This window comes from Neopelma chrysocephalum, unplaced genomic scaffold (genome assembly GCF_003984885.1).
Source record: "Neopelma chrysocephalum unplaced genomic scaffold, ASM398488v2 Primary Assembly neopelma1_76, whole genome shotgun sequence".
In the NCBI taxonomy this organism is placed as follows: Eukaryota; Metazoa; Chordata; class Aves; order Passeriformes; family Pipridae; genus Neopelma; species Neopelma chrysocephalum.
Genome location: NW_020897737.1, coordinates 10147008 through 10170722, shown reverse-complemented (window position 1 = coordinate 10170722; position 23715 = coordinate 10147008). Strand labels below are relative to the sequence as shown.

Genomic DNA, 23715 nt, shown 5'->3' with positions numbered 1-23715 from the left:
TTAGTTTGAATCCATTTTCCCTTGTCCTGTCACTACGTGCTTTTGGAAAGAGTTTCTCTCTGTCTTTCCTGTCATTTCCCTTCAGGTACTGGAAGGCCACAATCAGGTGACCCCAAAGCCTTCTCTTTTCCAGGCTGAACAATCCCAATTCTCCCAGTTTTTCCTCACAGGAGAGGTGCTCCACCCTTCTGGACTCACTCCAGCAGGTCAATGTCCTTCCTGTGCTGGAGACCCCAGAGCTGGATACAGTTCTGCAGGTGGGGTCTCACCAAAGCAGAGCAGAGGGAGCAGCATCATCTGCCTCAAGCTGCTGCCCACGCTGCTTTTGATGCAACCCAGGATATGATTGACTTTCTGGGCTGCCAGCACACATGGCTGGCTCAAGTCCACTCTTTCATCCAACAGCACCCCTAAACTATTCTCAGCAGGGCTGCTCTCCATCTGTTCATCCCCTAGCCTGTGTTGATACCAGGGATAGCCCCAATCCAGCTGCAGCAGCTTGCATTTGGTCTTATTAAACCACATGAGATTCCCATGGGCCCATTTCTCAAGCTTGTCCAGGTCCCTCTGGATAGAATCTTGATCTTCAGGTGTTTCAACTGCACCACTCAGCTTGGTGTCACCTGCAAATTTGTTGAGGCTGCAATTGATCCCTTCGTCTATGTCATTAATGAAGATATTAAATAACACTGGTCCCAGTACAGACCCCATAGGGACACCATTTGTCACTGATGTCCATCTGCAATGCTGACTACCTTCCTTCTTCATTCCCCATGCTCAGTATTCCAACTGTGAGAAATGAGGTATCCACTTTTGTTTTCCCTCCCATCATAGAACAATTTAGTTTAGAATGTCCACTAATAGAGGTAATATAAATAAAACCCTCTTTCTCCATACAGAGATGTTTAGTTACTATAAAGACAGAAAAAAACCCCAAGGACAGAAACATGGACTGAAATGCTTGGACTCACAATTTTTACATCTCTTTCCTTACAGTGCAGTCTATTCCATCAGTCAGAACACACAGACCTCACTTGTTCTTAACTCTGTTTTGTTAATTTTCAATTATTTGATGCTTACACTTGTGTCTTCATAATGTGAATAGACTGGCAATGGATTATAACTGATTTTCTGTCATTCTCACTAACAGCCTAGAATCTGTGATACTGGCAGCTTTCTTTGGAAAACAAGCCAGGTGAAACCAACATGGAACTCGGAAAAGACAGAGTGTTAGACAGTGCAGCAAATACAACCACCAGATAAACCTCTTCCCTCGTGTATTCCCTGCACATATGCTTTTGTGCTAAGGGGATGTACAACAATAACAGCAGCACAAAATTACTTACAGGGCTTTAATCTCCAAAGGTATTTACGAAAGCTGCACAACTTACGCAATCTTGGCACACACCGAGCACTTCCACTGCCCGTCAGTTCCCACAACACGGCAATTACTGCAGACTCGAAGCTTGCAGGTTTGGCACAGGTCTCCTCTGTCGAAGATTAAGCCCAGGCTTTTCTGACAGCGAACACAGACCCTACTGTTGTCCTGTTGACAGTGACGGTTTCCGCCTTTCCTTCTCACTTCCAGAAGCTCATTTTTCAATTTCCTAGAAGTAAGAAAATAAAACCTTTTAAATTTGGAGATTCAACTCAATGATCTGTAAGAACTTTTTAACAGACAAAGACTTTGTGCTAAAAATATAAGACATGAGTAAGTATATTTGCTGTATTTCTGGCACACGTATGACAAAGGAGAATAAATCTATCCTCCAGCTCTCAGACACGTAGTCAAGAGGAAAATCTTGTGATAGATCAGTATAAGTAACTGCAGAGAGCTGAGTAGTTCTGGACAACTGGTAAAGCATCTTTGCTTGCCCTCCTCAATAATTCAAGTCATACTCAGCCCATCTTGACAGCAGCTCAGAATTGGGATCATCCAGTGCATCCATAGAAGAAGAAAATCTTTCCTGTAAGTAGTGTGCAGTGTAAAGTAATGCTAGTGCCAATGTAAAGTTAGTTAGGAATGCATATGCAATTCTGCATCAGGTATTCAAAGCCTTAAAGAAAACACAAACGAAAATATCTAAATAGGTAGTAATGTTATTTTGTAATGCAACAATTGAAATAAAAAAAGAGACTGTTTGTTTAAATAATGTAACTTGCAGATCTTACTAGTTCTGCCACTGACTACAGAATAAAAACATTTGTGTTTAAGACCTAATTTTGAAGGCTGCAATTTCAATTGTGTATGAGTTGGGTCTTCAAAAAGAAAATAGCTGTGAGATATAACTACTACATTTCCAACAGTAAAAAAAGGAATTCAAAGAGAAAGAGGCAAGAAAGATGATTAGAGAGGCAGTTTTTGATGATTATCTTCCCAAAACAGGGACTTAAGCAGGACCCCACCACAACATAAACCTCTCAATGAGAGCTATTTGCACCTTAATTTCTGACCTCAACTCCAGAGTTTTCCCTCCCATGCCACAGCTTCTAGCTCTTACCCTTCCCACCCTAAGCACAGAAACCTCTAGGTTGGAAGGGAATATTGGAAGTCAGGTAGTCTAAACGCACAAGCCAAAGCAGAGACAACCAGACTGGATTGATCAGTGCTTTGTCCAACTAAATTTCGAGTAACAGAGCAACTCCGAGTAGAGTCTGCAGTGGCTCTGGGCACCTGTTCCAGAATCTAATTCTGTTTTGTTTTGTCTTAAATAATAATAAAAGAAATCCTTCCTAATATCTTACCAGAGTCTCCAACATTTCATCTTTTTCCCATTACCTCTTCTCCTTTCCCTGTGTACCTCTGAAAAGAGTCTGGCTCCATGTTTTCTATACCATCACATTAAGGACTTAAAGACAGCAATCACATCTCTCCTTTGCCTACTCTTCTGAAAGCCAAGCAAATCCAGCTCCAACACGGTTGATTTTATGATTCTATGATGTCAGGAGAAAAACATATGGAAGATAAAACCAACAAAAGATTACAGGTTGCAGCCCAGTAGAGGAGGTCGGGAACATTCTCTGGGCCACCAGAGAATCAGCTCTAACAGAATTAGGTTATTTGTGGATACATGGCCTTCCTAAAAAGTTGGCTTGCATTGGCCTTCCTAAAAAGTTGGCTTGCATTTTCCTTCCTGCTGGGATCCCATGAACAACAGCTGCTCTGAAGCCGCCTGACCTGTGGATGTTCAGTGCCCTTTTGAAAAAGGGCACATCCAATCCCTCCAGGCAGCAAACTACAAATCCTGTCAAGTGTTTTCCTCTGCTGACCTCTATCCAAAAGTGATTGCTTTATTCTGCTTCAGACCCTTGTCTCACATCAAATCTAAACAGCCTTTCTCTTATGCCATAGCCTTCAAAAGTCCAGGCTTCATGAGCTTTCTTGGTACTTTGCTAACTCTTGCAGTTTATCGTTTGCATTTTACATCTCCCTACTTCCTGTAGAGTAGATTTGGTTGTAGGCACACGTCCATTTCCTTCCGTCAATCAGCCAGCTCTAAATGCTGATTAAAAGGTGCCTTGCACTACAGACACTGCCCCCTGTGCTGTATGTTGCCATCGTGCACAGGGAAGGGAGATGTTCACTGCTTTTGCCACCTTCTCCTTGGGTCTGACTTCTAAACAAGTCTACCTTCAAACAGCAAAAGTCAATTCATTTGCTTCTTCTGGACTGAGAGCTAAAGGTAAAGAAGGCATTGTGCACCTTGGCCTTTTCCACATGCTTTGTCACTAGGCCTTCTGTTCCATTCCTAACCTTCCTTTGGCCTCCGTTTTCTTGCTTACCTTTTCCTCCTGTTCACCTCACCCCAATTAATTTAATTGCAAACCTGGACCACCACTTCTTTGCTTGATCATAGGTCATTCTCTACCTCATCTTTTTCATGGTCTCCTGTCTAAATTATGACTTTTTAGACAGTACAGATGCCAACCAGTGTTCAGAGACAATTGAATTTTCACTTTTTATTCGTGTTTGTTAAGATTTGGTGAATCACATGCCACAGAACCAAAGGGGCACATCCAATTCGGTTCCAGTTTCTTTTGGAACTTGAACATCTACCTGCAGAATGAGAAAGTGATCTTTGCCCAAGTGTCAGGGCAACTCAAAAGATGAATATTGTTTATCCTCAAATCTCAAAAGGGTTAAAATATTAAGCACTAGCAAAGGCTCATTTTTTTTGTAACAGATTTATTTCCAGTGGCTTATTTTTACTTAAAAGATTTAGATCAATAGTGACCTACTGCATTTCAGAAACTTCACAAGCAGTGTGATGCCATCTTTTTTTTGCAATTATCACTGTGTTCTATGGACTGCATCCAAGTGTCTAATGGTGAAACTAAACCTTCACTGACCTCCTTCCATTACAGCCTTCTCCCTCCTCCCTGCAAATTTTTGTGCTTTGTTAGAAGTATTATTGGTCACAAAATCTGTGTTTTAAATAGTTCCAGTTTACAATTACAAAATCTCTATCAGCCCAAACCAATAAACAGAGCAATTTTTTTAATGGTTGCTTAGAAATCAATATGTAAAAAAACTTACCAGTATTCTTTTGACATTAAAAAGGCATCATTCCTACTATCCAGTAAAGGTGACTGTAACAGATTTCCCACTTCTTATGCAACAGACAATCTAAAATTCTTATCAGGTAACAGCTGATCTGTCAACAGCATGAATTCTGAGAAGTGTTTGTTTTCTTATTTTTGAATAAAAACTGCCTTTGATGATTTCCAGGAAATCGAGAGAAAATAAATCAACCCACAGCTTCTCCACTCCCTTAATCAAATAAAATTAAAAAAAATCAAAAAGCAAACAAACAACTTCTGGACAGAAACACTGGATATGAACTTTCATTTGACATTCCCTATATTATTTGTTGAACTGAACTACTGATTGACTATAACAAATATGTTCAAATCTTAAGAAAACAAAGAATGAACTGTCTCCAGGGCCTGGAAGAGTAGGAGAAAGTGGGTGAGTCATCTGAAAAAATCCATCATCAAACAGCCTTTAAACCACCAGAGCCGAGCTGCACCAGTTACACAGTATTGAAAAGGGATAACAAGCACAGCCTGTAGCTGCACTGACTTACAGCTATGTTTATCTCCCAAGGCAGGAACCAGCTGTATTATAAACACCCAATTTCCTTTTGCCATTCTAACATTTGAGCTCTCTGTAATATCAAAGGAATATATTTAAGCATGCAGTTAGATATTTTTAATCTTCAGTATTAAACAAGAATTAATCTTTATCAGTCTTCTCCTAGTAATATAAAGGGGAAAATAAAACTCAGCAGAAGTCAATTTAATAAGCTGCTGGGAAAAAAAGAATCCTATCCTGCACTGGAGTTTCTAAACCATCTACTACAACAGCTGTTTGATAAAAGATGGCTATTAAAAAGAAATTTTTTTCTGCCAAAGATAACAGAATAAGTAGCCATTCCTCTAAACTGTCTAATAACTGTAGTCTAAACTCTACTGTCAGAGAAAATATGTTAAGTTGGAGTTCTGTTGTAACCAGTATTTCAGGTAATACTGAATGAATTAATCTGAACCTTTCCAAAGGTGACATAAGAGGCCCATCTAAAATGTTAAAGCAGAAGACAAACCAAAGCAAAAAAACAAACAACCAACCAACCAACCCAATACCCAAATCTTAGCCAACACTGAATTTGAAAAATTGCTCAGATCCTAGGATAAGTCCATATAACAAGTAAATATGAAAATCTGAGGTCTTGAAATGATGAGGGGAAAAAAAATCTGCAAGGACTGCAATTTTGCAAAACCCACCCAGAGAAGCAGCAGTCAAAGCTCTTGGCACAGTTGCCCTCCACCTGCCAGGGGCACTCAAGAGTCCCTAAAGGACTCTGATTCTTCCCTACTGATGCTGAAAATTACAAGGCAGCCAAAGGCACTTGACCCCTCACAAATGTAGTCTCCAGAGATGAAATGTTCCCAAACCCCTACAACCCTGCAGAGGAAGCATTGAGAAACCTTAACAGATCCATTTTTTCTTAATCGTATCCTTTACCTTAGAGCATATTTATTCCCCAAATACTGAAAAGTAGAATAACTATACTACTGCAAGAGGAAAGACACTCATTGCCCAAGCAGTGCCAAATTAACTCTGTAAGCATGATCCACTTGCTTTGAATCAGGTAATTTTTTTAATACCAAACTGACTGGTTTGTCTGGGTTTTTTTCATTCTAGTAGGATATCAAAAAACTTTTTATTTTGATTTCTTTTTCTACCTTATCTCCTCTCCCTTTAAAAAAAAAAACAACAAACTACTGCAAAATGCAATGGCATATATAATTCGTCAGTTTGATTTTTAAATTTCTCCTGGATATTCCTTCTTCTCATTTCAAAAACCTTTTCCCTCTTAAAATGTAAAAGAGCAAAATCCAAGTATACCTAATTTTATTTTGCCATTCTAAATTTCCAGAGTCCAAAGAGTCATAAAAAATTAAACCCTCCTCATCTTCAACCAACAACAATTAAAGACTTTAGCAGAAAAAAAGAAATTAAATATATTACATTGTTTCTTCACAGAAGAATAGACTCATCCTTCTTCTGAAGCTGTGCAACTGTTAACTTAGATACTAGAGAATTTTTCTGTGCAGGAAGTGGCATCAACATACTTCTGGAGTGTGAGGAAGAAAGGAATTTTCCTCCCCAGACTGATCCTCAGTACCTTCTACAAATTCAACCAGTCTCCCTCCACTGTCTGGCACAGTATGTTAAAAGTAACAGTAAAGACTATTGACAGTTCACAAAAGGAATTAGGCTATTACCAATTTCCATTGAGATCTCCTTGCATTGTAAAATCTGCTTGAGTACCTGAAGTATTTTTTAGACTATTATTTAATAAGCACAGAATTTCCCATTTTGCTTATGTAACATATCTGCATGATAAAAGGTTGCATATTGGAGGCATATTGGTGACTATGCAAGGAGACAGGAAAAGGCAAAAGTGAATTTACAAAGAAAGAGAGATCTGGCATAACGAATGCAGAGGCCAGTGAAAAAAAGGAAAGCAAGGCATAGGAACTGAAATGATACTGGTTACCATAATGATAAACTTTCACAGATGAACATTTTTCTGAGTAACTCTCTCATATTCTCAAATAAAAATGATTACTAAGATTAAAAAAAAAATTGCTTGTTGATTTCTTACTAGTCTTTGATAAAATAAATTGTACTCAGAATATGAGAATTAGTCACCATCAGAAGTTCTTTCAGCATTGGAGGATCATCATTCTCAGAGAACACAGGACACCAAAACAAGCAACATAACCCCTAAAGTACCGGCATTAGTAACTACTTTTGATGGAGAACTCTTTACTTCAAAGAATAACAATGTGCTAAACTGTTAAATTCACTTTCCAAATGACTGAGCCACCAGGCAGCAACTTTGTTACATCCCATATAGGTACAAATGAGAATATGATTTAACATAAGGGCTCTCTCTTTCAAATATTTATAGGCAGTTTTATAAAATCACAGGCCATGCACCATGCTATATATGCTAGCTTGCAAGCATTTTGTGCTTATAAACAAATCCAAATATACAGTCAGCAGATAGGTCAATACCTATTCCCATTCCTCAAACTTCTTTCCTCCAAAGTACTTGCCTGTAGCTACCACATGATGGTGTCCATGCTAACAGTTTCATCTGCATTATAATGAAGTTAATACTTTAAATTGCTTCCATGGATCTCTTTGGACTGATAAGGAGGTGCCATTTTAGTTAAATTGCTGACTTTGTTTGTCAATACAGATCTGTAGTTGGTGCAATTCTTCTGGCAACCTAAATGCTGAGGGAATGATTCAATAATAACCCACTAAAGCCTTTTTCTTGGAAGAAATCGGCATGTTCCTTCTTTTTTTCCTCGGTGCAGCAACTATTACACTTATATCCCCCCCTCTAAAAGCATGGCATTCATGGCTTTGCTCCATAAAGAATGAAAAGAACCTTTGTATTTTAAACTTTAAGAAAACAGTTCAGGTAAGAAAGCAACGTACACTAGTGGTGTGCCATGTGTGGCACTCTGTGGCAGCAGAATAATATTGATGTGAAGATGCCAAATAGCTCCAAATACAAAATACCACGACCATCAGACCCAGTTCCCTGTGTACCACCACAGCTGGGGAGGAGGCAGTGGGGCTGCTGTTGGAACAGGAACAAAGCATCAGCAGTTCAATGGAACACACCTATTCCACGGTACATCCCCCTTTCCACAGATACATCCTTTCAATTTCATATTGACTTCACGACCTGTCACACTACACATTAAATATGATTTTTTTTTCATAAAAAAGGTCTTAAAAGAACAAAACTGTTTCAACATAGTAAAAAGATGGGGAGATAAGGACAAAGATACAAGTTTCAGTTCAACACATTCAGTTCAGCATGTCTTGACTCACATGTTAAAAAAAACAACCCTACTTTTTTACCCTCAGTGTGGTCAAGTTCACTATTTTTAGCTGTTGTAGCTATGTTTAATGATTTTACTCAAATAATCTTAGAATTTGAAAAAAATTGTGATGATAATTTAACTGATGTCAAAAGCATCATAATGTTTAGAACACTGTAGATGATTTGCACAAGTAATCTACTAACAGCTTTAAGTCAATATTCAAAGAAAACTTCCAGTCATGCAAGATGCAAACAAAGTTAAGAAAATTAACTGTAATCTTTATTAAAGAGATTGAGTATTTGTATTATCAAAACTAGACCCCAGAAAGGGAAATTGCTGCCTTCTGTGTTTTTCTCACGTGTGGGTGAAATATTTGTGCATCAAATAAAAATACAAGAACAGCCACCTGCATTCCAGAACACAAGTATGAGCAGTAATAGTGAAAATAACCCTTAACAATTTAATTATTAGGACATCCTCCTACATTTACCATTGCTTTCATGTTAAATAGCAAGGCCCTCTCAAGTTACAGTCTTTTGAAGACTAACAGAAACAGGAATAAATAATTATCAAGATGGATTCAGAAAGAATGGAACAGACAAATAAAAATTCTTCAGTACAATATGCAAGTAAACATCTTTCAAGAGTGAAAAATGCCTTGAAAAAATAAACACTTTGCTCTTTTGCAAAGTACTTCAATAAAATATGTAACAGATTGTACCAAATGGAATTCCAAAGACAACAAATGTTCCTCTGAAGTATAGTTACAAGGCACAATTAGATATCCTTGCCAAGCTGTATTGAGAAAGAAAAATTAAGAAGTCTCCTAGGAAGCAGATACCCATCCAATTCTTTATAGTTTTTACATTTTGGAAGTCCTTTATAGAGTACATTCCATGGTTATCAGGCACAATATAGTCTAGTGACAATGAATCTGAAACCAATTGGTTCATTTACAGGTGCTAGAAATATGCATAAGCATTACTTTGCACCATTAGTTATCCTAATTAGCATATTTCAGATTAACTCAGTTTTCAGCATTTTCTTAGGGTGTTCCTTCCATTTGTACCAAAACACTGATAAGCCAATACCACCTGTGGCTTTACTGAATCGTATCTTCCAAAGATGCCTTGGGTTCTCAGACTTGGTAGGTTTGGCAGAGTGACTTCCAGTAGTATCAAAAAAACCCATAAAATTTGAGGGTTTAAGACAGCATATTAAAGCAAAACAGCAATAAAACTCCCCAAACTAAGAAATTAAAACAAAACAAGGAAAAAACCCACAAAACCTCAGGAGTCTCAACTTTCCACTTGAGACTGGAAAATGACAGTAGTAGAAAAGAAAGATTTCTGGGGTTTTAGGATGCACTTCATACTGATGCCTTTGACAGATGACTAGTGGCTCATCACACATTTCCAAGGCCACTACTTTAGAAAACTGAAATACTTAATTTGAAATTTTTATCCTATTACTAAATGGAGAACAACGCCTAGAACAAACAGTGCTCCGTCTGTTTTCTTCTTCATCTGACAAACCATTAAGTAGATAAAATGATTAATTTGCCCACACCACCATAAAGAAACACTTTTCCTTCCAATCTGACAGCAGCAGAAGCAACCAGTTTTAGCCCACCCAGAGAAGCCACTATGTTGCCCCAGGTAAACGGGCTGCACACCAACAGGGGCATTGCACTTAGACTTGGTTCTCTTGACAGAGAAAAACTTTCAACAACAGTGGCTAACTCTGCATAGATTTCCGAGTAATAGTTTTACACAATAGAAGCCTCAGCAGGTGCTGAACGTACATCTGTGCAACGCACAGTGCCTAAAATGCTTTTTAGAAAATCAAAGGGGAAAACAATGAGGTCTGGATTGGAATACACGGAAAGAAACCAGCAAAGGCCAGAAATCTTCCCTTTGTCATCCATTACACTCAGCAGCCTCGCCAACAGCATCCATCCACACTAAGCCTAATTCTAAGAACAAGCACTGCATAAAAGTTTAAAAAGGCAGTGTGGAGAAGTGAGAGGAAGTAGCAAGAACATCCTGGAAAAGCAGAGGAACTTTCGCAGAATTGATACTTAGCTGCATTAACTCAATTTGAATCAGCTAAAATAGCTGACTCTCAGCCTGCCTCCAACACATTGTTCTCTGAACTATGATTTTTATTTTTTCTCCTCAGAAAAAACTCATGGACTCTGTTAATACCCTGAGATTCTACTTCTCCCAGCTTTTGAGCTCTACTTTTGAGATCCCCACCTGAGATTACCAGTTTTATTTATTTATTAGTAAATCTAAGCCATTTGAAAAATGAAATGCCCCTCCTCCTCCCTATTCTGTAAGTACTGCAAAAATAAAAAAAGGTCATCATCTCACGTTTTCCCCAGGCTTTATGCAGTCCTGAAGAGGCAGATGCCAACTTTCTCTTCCTCTAACACCTTCCAAACTTCCTCTGCTGCTGTCATCTCAGGAGGCACACATGTACAGCACCTCTCAGAGGAAAAAAGTTCAAGAGCCTTACTAAAGCCTTCCACTCACAGGGGAAATTCAGCAAACTAAATCTACAGAATCTGAAATTTATAAACCACTGCTGCGTAGTTTTGCACTTGTTATCTTTCTTACACTTTTGCTTTGCATCGATGGACATCATTTTGGTTTACAGAGAGCCACACTAGCAAGAAATTTTCTTTTTAGCACACTTTACTTGGACCTCTAATTAACTGTGTCTTCTCCCAACACTCATCCTTCTCCTGAGGCATCAAGAAAACCTTCACTGGGTACAACAAAAGTATCTACTGGCCATATTTTTAAAAGCAATGACAAAAAGAGTTACCTTATTCTTTTATCTTCAACTTTTTTCAAATATTCATCTCTCTTCAGTACTCCCAGTATTGTTTCCCTTTCATGTTCCAACAAAAATGACAAATTGATCATCTCCAGGTGCTTCGTCATGGTTCTCCAACAGTCACTCCTTCAACGACCACTTTGCCCAATCCGTTCTTCCAATGATTTATTTGCACAAGTCCAAAGGCACGTTTGTGTCAGAGTTGCAAGATCCACACAGTCAAGAGGTATTTTGAAAAATGCTTCTTTAAATTAACCGGGTGGCAAGATTGTATTGCTTTGCCTTCCAGCTACACAAGTAATAAAGGTTTCTCCTTTGTTTGTTCCTTGAGGAAGCCAGTCATTTTCCTGGTTACTGGATGCCCTCGGGTCCTGACCGATGCTCACCGACACACTGCAGGCCTTCAGACTGCATTCATGAGCAGCTGCAGAATCAACTTCCTGAATAATTGTAGTTTGGAACCACAAAACAGCTGGGTATACTTATTTCAAACTACCTGAAAGTCAAAACAAATATGTCTGGGTGATTTTGAAAGTACCATCAGAATCAGATTTGAGAAAGGCTTAATCTAGAAATGGTTTGGAAGTCACCAAAGAATGGCTTGCAGACTATCAGGTTTTTCAGTGGCTACTTATATACAACTGACATAAAAGCATTTTCTTTCCCCTCCCACCCCCCCAAGAAAATAGTAAAAAAACCTCACTGTTTCTGCAACACAGATCCAATTATCAGTGTCATTTTTATCAGGTAAGAAAATGGGACAGAAGAACAATACACAAGTTATCGCACAACAAGTCAATGCAAGGCAGAAATACAAGTCAGAATTGCCAATTATGAGCTTACTATCACTGAAAATTGGGAAACAAACAAACCACAGACAACTACTTCTGGTTAGATTGCTGTATTAAGCATACAAAAGCTAAGTAATTAAAACACACATGGAAAAAAATTTACTTTTATTCTCTGTGTTTATTTTAATAAGAAAAAATCCCCACAACACTGGACCATTATGTTTGTTCTCAAATTCCTGAAAAAGGTGTTTTTATTCATACCATAAGGCCAAGTTACTTGTAAGAAAAAGAAAGAAATCCAACATGTGAACTGCATTTTGTAACTCTCAAGAAGGCCAAGTTCTTCCTTGAATTGCCTAGAAAAATGCCTTGTGAAAACAGCACTTTCAACCCAACCAGATCCCACACCAGCAAACTAGGGAACACAGGGTATTGGCATAAAACTCACAGAGCCAAGTTCTGCAGTCAGAGAATAAGCTAATTGCTTGGCTGATCAAGGTACCCTGAATGTCTGTTCATCAATTTTCCTTGCAAGGGTTGGGCAGGTGACACACACCATTATTCTGACAGGCATCTATTATTTTTAACTGGGAAAAAAGTGCCATTTTTTATTGAAAATGGAAAGCCAAGAGGTAAAGGGGAAAGATTGAGCAAAACAATTAGAAATTTAGGACAACGAAAGTGTTAAAAATGGTCTCTGACAACGCCATTATTGCCTTGATGATATGCTGCAGGCAACTAGTGTTCTTGCAGAAGCACAGTGCAGTGGTACAATAAGCAGGTTACCAAGAACACTCTCTTGTGAGAAATATTCTGGCACTGGGAACGCAGGGAAGAGAAAAACCACTTCATAAAGTTAACTTGGCATGTGGACATATTTTCTGAGCTTTTTTCCTTTAACTCTAAAGAGGTTAGTGCTCCTACCAGAATATAAAAATCCACAAATATTCCCTTTAACATCGTGGATCCTTAGAAGTCCTGGAAGATTTTTCTCTCAATACAGGAAGGCCCATGTGAAATGCAAAATTACTAACACACCATGCCATAATTGGGAATCCAGTTATTTCATTTGCATATGGAGCACAGGGTCAAATACATAGATCCCAGAGCAGAACTAAGCACTGGTAATGCTTAGGGTGATGAGATCATAAACTGTCTGATAAGAGGGACTTAAAATTTCAGTGAGTGCTACACATTCCTGTGCCAGATGTAAATCAGCTGAATGATCACTCCATGGAGTTTCTTACAGTGAAGAAATCCTAAACCACAGGACACACGCCATTGCCAGCAGAGGCAGCACTTGCAGGTAGAAAGGAAGTAGGATCTAAATTCCACATGAATGGAGATCCTTCGGAGCCACAGATCAACAGGCACAGCTACCCCTGGCTACACTCAGGAATAGGTAGGGAAGAGGATAGATTTAGGATGCAGCACTAAAGGTGGTGGTAAGAGGTCTGAAGGCACACATAGTGGAAGAACACAAGAAGAATTTAACAGAGGAGAGAAGGGAAGAATTATTCTTACTGCCCACAAGCACAACCTGACATTACAACTGATCTCCAAGTTAACACTGCTCTAAATGCTAGGTGGGACTGGCTTAGAAACAGAAGAGCAGAATCACTGGACACTGCTCTATTCAACAAAATTCTGGTATCTCATGCTGTCAACTGGATGGTGAACTATGCGAATCTTGAATAGAAATCACTACAGTCTTGTAATGACAACAGAAACTATGTAAGAGTTTACAATAGAGAGAATAATGCAGAGCATTATAAAATTTACCAAACAGACAAATAGTCCCAAACTACATTCATGTTAAAAACACTAACAGAAAGATGTTTGTAGTAGATTTTATTCTTATAGGACAACTAAAATCAATTGACATTTTATTCCATTCACCGTGGGTTTTGTGGCTTTCTTTCTATTTTTTACTGAACATTCCTAGGAATAGATCCTTCAGTTCCATCTATGACAAAAATCTTGTGGTTTTTAACTGTCTTTATCACCTAGCAGAGCAATTTGACAACTGTCAAAAAATATAATTTTACCTGCCTACATGTTCTTTGTAGGTAAAAATATATTGTCAATTAGCAGAAATATTCTCCTAAAGAGACAGGATGGCAACATGTTTAATGATCTCAGTATTAGCAAGACATAAAACCCACCAATGACAGTCTTAAAAAGCAGCATCCTCCAATTTCCCTCATTGCTTTGGTGGAAACAGTCTCCAGCGCCTCAAGCACATCAGCAACACAGCTTTTGTGTTCAGGGCTGCAGTAACAGACCTGATGCTGGAACAACTCAGTTTTTCTGTCTGCCAGCTGTCCAACAAACCTGTACCTACCAGCTAATTGTCATTAAGGTTCAGACCCACCTCATCTTCCAGATTTTCTTCTGTGCTATGGAACTGCTACTCAAAAATAAGATTTCCTAACCGGACACTGCCCAGCTGCTGAAGTAGCAAGCAAGAAGCTCAAGAGAAGCTGCTATTTGCTCAGTCTTCCTTCAAAACATGTTACACTCCTGATCTAGGTGATATTCTCTACCCCAAGCCAGCTGAAGTACTGGCAGCAGTTAACTTTCCATAAACTGGGCTTTTCTAAATTCTTAGATACTCTTGCAAGGCTAACTTCAAGGACTGAGGATAATGCAGATATCTTTACCCTGAATGAAACAGATTGAGTCAAAAATCCCTTGTCCTTGCATCCTACATCACTCCTGCCTAATTAGATAAATTCTGTGTTGAAACCCTAAGGACACCACTGTTATTGTGCCACGTGCTGGTACAAGACATACCAAAAACATTCCCCACCTCACAGCAGGAGACCATCTGGTTTGGCTCCCCTACCTTTTGTGATAAGTGGCGGGCATTTCTGCTACGCACGTAGTTGTTAAACAAAGAGAACAATGACAGCACAACCAGCAGGAACTCTTGCTCTATGGGAAAGGAGACTAATAAGTAGTGAGATACTGTTTTTTACAAGCTACCACTTAAGACTTCCCTGCTTTAGAGAACACATAATTAGAGACCAAGTCTGTACTTCACATTAAGACCTAATAGGAAAATTTGCTCTTCTCCTTTCCTGAACTGCTTTTGCTCTTTCTAAATGGTCCAGAATAAATTAGCTGACAAGAGTTGAATCGTGAATCAGCGTAGGGTTTAAAAACAAATCCAGCCAGCTTTTAGAAAGTGCCAATGCCCCTTTTAACAGACTTGTGATGTTTTATTAAGCAGCCCTGGGGCTAGTTAGGAAATGTAGTTGTTTTCATCCTAGAGCGAGTGAGGAGTTCACACAACAGAGCATTTGAGGAGCACTGAAAGGCAAGTTAGGATACATGGAAAAATGGCCCCTAAAAGAATGGGCTTTATTCTAGTCTACATTCAGTATATAGATAGATCATTAATTTCTGAAGTCAGAGTAAAGCAATGATCTGATATCAGACTTTCAGAGAAGGAGTCTCTTCATTCATTTCTCCTCCACTGTGACACAATCCCAAGGCTGTATGTAAGAGAACTTCTGCAGAATGGGGTTGTTTTTCCTTGCCTCATGGAAAGGGTAGAAGAATTGCTCACTGGGACTATTTCCCATGCTTTTCCCACTTCTCTTAACCCTGTGGAAGGGTATTTTTGGAATTGACTTTTTCCCTCTGAAGCTACTGTTGAGGAAAATACATTAGAAATAACAGAGACTTATATGAGAGCAAAATTAGACGCAAATGAATAATAAGGTGCAGTTTATCCTGCAATATCCCTGCATCCACTACACGAGGGTACCATGTCTGTCCAGAGAGCATTTGCTCACCCTCCCAAGACAAAAGAATTACTTAAGGCTTGTTTAATAAACAACAAATGAAACAAGCAAACAAAAAAACGAAAAAGGGGAAAAAGCATTACAGTAGAGAAGAACGTGCCATTTATTTTTGCTACTGCTAGCACAGATGCTTGTGACAATGAGAAACACACCACACTGAAACTGAGTCTTCATGAGGGACACTAGTTAAGAGCTACAGGAAGCACTGTGAATCCACTGTAATCGGCGACTTTGTAGTTACTGCTGCATCCTTTTAAGCCCAGCAAGTTAACAGGCATCTGCACTCCAAAGCGCTTTCCCTTCATCTCTCTCCCATCTTCTTGGGAAGGAGGAGAGACATCCTGCTCTCAAGAGACAAAGGTGAAAGAAAGTAAGATGAAGGGAAAGGAATTATCCTCTTTTCTTCAATGGCATTGTCATCAAATTGCCTGACACAAGACATTACTCCCACTGCTGAACCATTGTGTTTACTTAGCCGGAAGCCAGCACATGGAACAATTTAGTGACTCAGCAATAGAGGCAATATTTTCCACAAGCACTGACTGCAGTGATACAGGAACCACAGCATTGCTTCCTCCAGCGTTATCTCTGAGGCCTCTAGCCTGAACACCAGTTTGGTTTCCCACAACTTCCTGATGCTTGAGCGACAGAGACTTCACCTATTGCTACTGGTGGGAAATTCTTTGCCAACAATGTTGCTTGCAGTACACATATTTACCAGCTTTGGTGTATTTGGGACAGGCATAAACAGTATTTCCATACTGGTAAAGAAATTCCTATCAGCAGTAGCATAGGGGGGTGGCTGTAATTGACTTTTTGCCACATAAGAAGCCAAGACATATCATCTCTCGAAGAGGCACCAACCACTGCTCAGACCAAAACCTCATGAGGCACAGCAGCCTAGCTGGAAACGCTGCAGGAGCAGGATTGATGGCATTGCTCTTTCTTCCACATGCTGCAGGTAGCCACAGTTCCCACCTCCCAGCTCAGTGCTGGCACTATATAACACAGCATGCTGAATCTAAATCCAACACAACCAGCTTTGACACTCAAATGAAAAGAAACATGTTTCATATAAGTGCTGCTTAAAACACACAAATCCTGTGTGTCCTGAGTTAGTTCATGTTGGGGTCTGAAGTAAAATTCAAAACTAAGATGGCACCAGTAGGCAATCACCAGAACATGGTCCATATCCACAGTTATTTTTCTTTTTTCTGAGGCCCATTGTTGTATGAAAGCCAATGATGAAGGAAGGAAGGAGGGAAGTAGACATTAAGTCTACTAAAATAGCAAAGACAAAAATGCAAAATTGTAAAGCTTACCATGTTGGAGACTGTAATGGCCAACTTGGTCTCTCCTCCTGTTTTCACTTAAGCATGCTGCTTGCAGAATGCCATAAACAGGAGCAAGAAAAACCAGCTTCACTTTTCAGCAATGTGTTTACAGAGTGCACACGCCCAGGTAAGCAAATGAAGTGTCAGCAGGGACTGAAGCACCAGGAAATGATTGTTGCACAAAAATCAGCAAACGTGCAAGGTGACAAAGATCAAGTCAAGACACCGAAATCAAGTGGCAAGAAAGGAAAAACAAATGATACTTGTTGAATGTGATCTCAGTTAATTCCACATGGATTAGACTGAGAGGTCTACTCAGTGTTACAATGCAAATAGGAAGCGGATTCTTTGGTTAAGAGCAAACTTCAAAGATCTTTTGATATAAGAGCTAGAAGATTTATGAATTGGCAAGTTGCATATTGCATTAAAGAAAGGATCATGTGTGACTGACAGCAATGTTGTTCGAAGAGCCATTAAAAGCACAAACAAATTGGTATCAGTGCACTGGAGTGAAAACAAGTTGAGAGAAAAGCTGAAAATCTGATTCCTTAAGTCTACCGATCTCTAAGTCATGTAGTGAAGTCTGTTGTTTGATTTCATAGTAATTAGAAAAACCTCAGATTCATTAATCAAACAAACACAGTGGGTTTAGAAGCACTTCATTTTTAGGTCAGGCATGATTCCAGCTGTCTGGTCATGTCTTGGCAAAGCTGTCATACTCCTACCTCCAGGACTGCAGATCTCTCTCCGACCACAGTCAATGCCTGTGAGCTGTATTTAATTTCTAGAATTACTGTAATAACATTTCAAAACCTAAATCACAAGTGTTTAAAGACTAAAGCAATAATGTTAAAGCTCACTAAGTCTACAAAGTAGATCTTGTTGTGTAAGAAAGGAGTAAATTAACCTGCCTGATTATACAAATAAGAGAACTAAGACTAAGCTCAGCACTGACAACCTGAGCATTCATTAAACCTTGCTCCTTCTACAGGTCTCCTAATGCTTGTTTTTCAGCCCTTAAAAAACCTTCAAGTGACACAAAAAAAGCATTTTTAAAAAATAAATTACATTTTCTGTTTCCTTGCTGTAGAAATTTAGGTTCATGCAGCTGCCAAGTCAGGTTACATACTGCATCAACAGGGAACACCACTGCCCTGCAAAACTCCCCATGAAACATACTCCTGGCTGCTCCCCCAACAACCCTGGCTTATTTTTCAAATGCACTGGGAAAAAGGCAGCGTGCATGCAGGCAGGGGAGCAAGTGCAGAACAGAGTACACCAGGCAGTTCACTTGTGAACACAAGCCCATGCTCCCCAGAGATCCTACAAAACAATTAAATGAGAGAATTTAACCACTTAGGTGATGCTTTGGATAAGCAAATATCTAATAATCTCTTTATTACACTGTTTTAGCTGCTATACTTACGAACAGGAGGCAAGGAGTGGGAAGAATGACACAACAGGGTGGCAACCTTTTTCTTTTGTTTTGCTCATCATGGAGTAAACGTGGCTCACTTTCCTGGCTGAGCATTTAACCAGAAGAGATGATACTTCCCAGGGTAAGAATGGAGAGAAAGTCAACGAATCAGCGTGCAAAATTAAAGAAACCAAACAGATCTGCGTCAAAGAATGAATGAAGGAAAAATATTTTTGCTATTGTTTAGCAAATAACATCTGTGCAATGTTAAATCAGCCATGAAAATATGACTTAGGGCTTGAGTCATCTCAGTCTTATTGCTTAGTCACAGCATGTATGAAGGCAGTATTCATTCAGTACTGAACTTTACCTTAATACATTGAAGTTAATCCCTGTGTCTGTATACTTTCTGTGATGAAATAGAAAGAAAAGCAAGGAACAGTAGAATAGATTTATACACAGTTGTAAAACAAGTTCTAATATGCACAGTACATATGTTTTGTTTAATACCTGAATAAATTATGAATTTAACCAAGACTCACCACTATGAAATTTAACTAAGACAAGTTGAAGAAAGGTTATCAATTCTTTACTTTAAAAAATTTGTAGCACCCTTTCCCCACATAGAAATAAAACAAAAGTAGCTGTTTCTTTTAATTGCAGCAAGTTATTGGCTGAAATATCTGTAGGTTTGTTTGATTTTTTTTCTCACCAGAAAACACCAGCAGGTGTGTTACACAGGAATGGATGAAGATTTTTCAAAAATTACAACAGAAATTTATTTGTAACTTCAAATTCAAATGTTTTCACTAATTTGCTGAGCTAAAAGTATTCCAAAGGACGTACCCTAACTTCATCAAATGTTTCTTTTTACAGAAAAACTCATGACTCATCTGAGTCTTGAAAAAATTCTGTCATTGACTTTGCTTTCGTCACGAACAAACGAAAATTCAATTCTCTCTGAGCTTTGCAAGAGGGCTGCAGGAAGGCTGCTGGGGAACTGCTGCCAGGCTGCAGAGTCAGAGAAGAAGGAACCAGCACCTAGAAAAGCAGCTGTTTGGGAAAGCATCCACCAAACCACTGCCTGTTCTGGATTTGGGGAGAAGGGAATACAGACCTTGAGTGTGAGTGCTTTGAATGAGGAAATGTGCACGTGGCACGTGTGTGTATATGTGTGTAGGAGGTGAGAAATCCAGTCCTCCAGTATTTCAGCCTGTTCAGTGCTCTTTTGCCTTTCTACAACAGGAGGATGGTGTAGTAACCCTCATTTTCCACTGTGCATGATAGTAACTTTCTATTTGATTTCACAAAGCAACTGGAAATGAGAAGAACTAAGTTTGATTTTCATGCACACCAAAGGTATCTAATCATACATTATATGACTTTTCTCTATAGAGGTGTAAAAAACCTTTAGGAATTTCATCTACACAACATGAGGGTGGGGTGTGTGGATGTTGGACCAGGTGACCTTTAAAGGTTCCTACTAATCCAAACCATCCTATGTTTCTATTCTGTGACCTCTCTTATTTATTCTGACCTAATCATTCCAGTCCCTCTTTATAAGCTACAGAGAGAAACAGGCATTTCTAGGGCATGACTCACCTCATCTTCATAGGGAGATTTTTAAAAGGTCAGAGGAAACTTTGTCTGGTAGCATCCATTTCTCTCCACTGACTGTGAAGGGGATGAAGCATGACTACCTCAAATGCAGGTGTGCAAAACACGTGACCAAATACATTCTGCTTCTCATTTGCAGTATAGAATGAGCTGTTCACAAGGACGCTTATCCAGAAACCTACCGGAGGATACAAACAGCTTAATCAGAAATTGGGATGAGCTTGGAGTGTTGCCTTGTTTTGTTTTCCATTAAATACCACGCTACAATATTTTTCTTTACAAACAGCAAATAAAGCTAGCAGGTCTCTTAAATCTTGTCATGAAATGCATCTGGGCTATCCCAGAGTGTCTGCCTCAAAATGGGCATGTTTTGGAAAGTCTGCAAATGTAAGCATATCAGTTTCCAAAATTCTTTTGGCAAGCAGGAAAAAAAAAAACAACACAAAAATCTAGTTAGAAAATGTAATCTCAAAGGTTACACTGCTATCTGACTGAATTCTGGGTTATGCATCAGCTATCAGAGTCCTGAGGATCCCTTTCAGTTGGGCAGAGGAGGTAGTGGAATATGTGGAGTCTTCCTTCTGCTTCCCAAGGTGAGATTTGTAACATAAATACCCATCCAAGACAGCTCAAAGTAATAGGAGATGATCTGTGGGGAGCAGCCATACATCATATATGACTGAGGACTAGAAGTGAGATCAGTGAGAAAAGAACTGGACGCTGCTGTCTGATCTTCTGGAACACAAATGAGTCCAATGAGCAACTTCAGTAAAAGCCTGTACAGACTGTCTGACAGCAGAATGCACAGGATCAGCATCGTTTTAAATACACTGCACAACAAAGTGAAGAGACAGATTCCTCCAAAAATACTGTTAATCAAACCAGAAGAACATCTGAGATGGCTTTCACTGTCATTTTAAAACCCTTTACCCTCTCAGTGCAGCCCATCCAGTGCCTCAGATGGATCTCTCTCGAGCAAAGGGCATGCAGCTGAAGTTACCAGTGCTGAACAGACTGTCTGGCTTCTGTCTAGTTTGCACAAAATACCAGAACTGCTTGGCAGCACAATCTTCAGCAGTGGCCAGTGAGAAGCAGCCAGGGACAGGGCTGAAGGAGTGAAGTTCAAAGCTGCATGATGGATCACTGTGTGGGAAGTGCTTCAAACTAGAAGGAAGTAGGTGCAACTGCTAAAGATTACTTTATAGAACATAACAGAAAATACAAATTTCCATTGCAGAAATACCATATGAGATCTGAGGCCTTGTCCAGTCTTTGGCAGTGTTCTGAATTTTTCAGACATAAATCATACACTATACCATGGTATTTTATGCTAACTATAAGAAAAGGATGAGAAGTTTTCTCAGCTATCCTTCTCCCCATGACCTATCAAAGCAATTCCATAATATAACACTATTGGGTGCTGTAGAAACAGCAGGAAGACACAGAAGCTCTCAAGAAGCAGCTTCTGCTTTAACACAGAAAAGTCCTTAATCACGTCTCTTTACTACTGATTCCCTTTGTTTCCATATTCAATAACTCTCTCCTACTTTTCAGCTAGATAGGTAATTCCAGTGGCAGTACAGGTAAAAGAGTTCAAGAATCTGGAAGTGAACTTTTAGACTGTCTGCCAACTCTAGGGTGACTTTTCCAGGTTTTGGGAAGAACAGATGGTGGGCACAGGCAACATATTACTGGAACACTAGCTTTTAGGTGAAATGACAAAAGAGAAATTATTCAGGAGAAAGACTGTGCAGAGCTACACTCATGGGATATTAATCACAACTTGACCTTTTTGCAGCAGCTTTCTGCCTCCTTTTGTCCAAAATTTCCTCCAACTATCTGCATAGTAAGTGTTTCAGCCTTTGATTGCATTTGCGATACAGACAGCTTATGCCACTTGAAATGATACCAAAATTTATCATTATGTGAGGGTCAGACTACTCACTGGTCAGGGTTTGAGATAGAAAGCACAATGGATGCACACTTCCAGCAGGAAATCTATGAAAGATCTTGCAGAATGGGACAAGTCATCTCTGAGATGGTCCAGTGTGCACAGAGTAGGCAACCAAGGAAGGGTTGGGTGGCCCCATGACCTCACCTAGAGAGTGCATCTCCAAAATGGCAAGGACATAGTCAGGAGATGCCCATAGTAGTGTCTCTTGCCACTGCTGCTGCCTCTTGCTACCCTACAGCAGTCAACTCATCACAGCCTCACCGGTGAAGCCAAGTTCCTCATTTACCAACCCAGGTTTTAGAAGCTAAGGATACATATATGGGACCATGGTTAATAATTTATCAGTGTGGATACAGTTACACTTTTTCCAGCCATCAAATGTTAGATACCCATGTTTCACTGCTGAGCATTTCTCCTTACATGTCATATGCAGCAACTATAGTTTAATAGATGCCTTCAGGGAGTACATGGGAGTGATAAGGACAATTTAAGTTTGGGACTGTTGAAAGGTTAATAAGATTTATCTATTCAATCACTGACTCACTCGGAGCACAGAGATTCAGGGTTGGTTTTATTTTCCCCACGCTAACATATCAGCTTGCTGTTGCACACAGCTCATGTTCTCAGCCTAGAAGACCATCTCAAAAGGATTCATACATGCACCTTATCTGGGGCAGACTATTTTATCTTCCAAGATAATCCAGAAAAAAATCACCTCCCTACAGGATAAACCCATATGGCTGAGAAAGAGAAAAGGAGAGAAACTTTTTTGTGACTTATTCCAGTATTAGATCAAGTCACCTTCCCTGTCCATTGGTATTAAAACACCACCCACCAGCAAATACTGCCCACATTTCTACGTGTAGATTATTGGGTACTGATAACCATTTGGGTCCCCTCCGAGACCACACAAGAACCTACAAAAACTGGAAGTCTTATTTTGTGACAGAAGAATAAGCCTCCCCAATTTTAAAAAAAGTGCATGTTTTTGACTCCATCTATGTCTTTAGTCTCTCCTTTATCATTACTGCAAATCAGCAAGTTCAAACACAATTTTTTGCTTTAATTTAAAGCCCCCATAGTAATATTTCCAGAAATCAGAGTAAAAAAATGCAAACAAGATCACTTTCTGATCATTCCAATTTAATATGCTGTAAAACTCCTACTTGTGAATCAGCACTATTCCAACCCTCAGGAATTAAGCTTGTGTGTGTGTACATGAAACCCCAAAGCAATTGTTGCCATATTGTGAACGATATTCCTGGATTTTTTCAGGAAACAAAACAAAACCCCCTAAGTCACAGTGCCTTAGGCACAGCCTTTTGTACTACCTCAGACTTGCAGCTGTTCAACATCTTAAACATGTGCCAATTTTTATTCATATTGCTTAGCAATATGAAAAAGTTTTAAATATTGCACAACCACAAATTTTATTTTCCACAGGACTTCTGTTCCATTCAAGACACAGGAAAAATCATGAAAAAGCAGCTACCCCAAATTTCTTCCAAGTTTCACCATTCACCATACAGCT

At 39.3% G+C, this 23715-nt stretch overlaps 1 protein-coding gene across 6 annotated transcripts in view; it reads right to left on the bottom strand.

Moving 5' to 3' along the window:
- The window catches only part of SYTL5 (synaptotagmin like 5), an 87901-nt gene that overhangs the window by 47578 nt on the left and 16608 nt on the right, over window positions 1-23715 (bottom strand). For all 6 annotated transcript variants that reach the window (XM_027689040.1, XM_027689039.1, XM_027689042.1 and 3 more), the window contains 2 exons: window positions 11248-11755; window positions 1392-1607 (listed from right to left, as the gene is read on the bottom strand). In XM_027689040.1, coding sequence (XP_027544841.1) covers window positions 1392-1607; window positions 11248-11366 — 335 coding nt within the window. In that variant the 5' untranslated portion in view covers window positions 11367-11755. The remainder of the gene's footprint in view (window positions 1-1391; window positions 1608-11247; window positions 11756-23715) is intronic.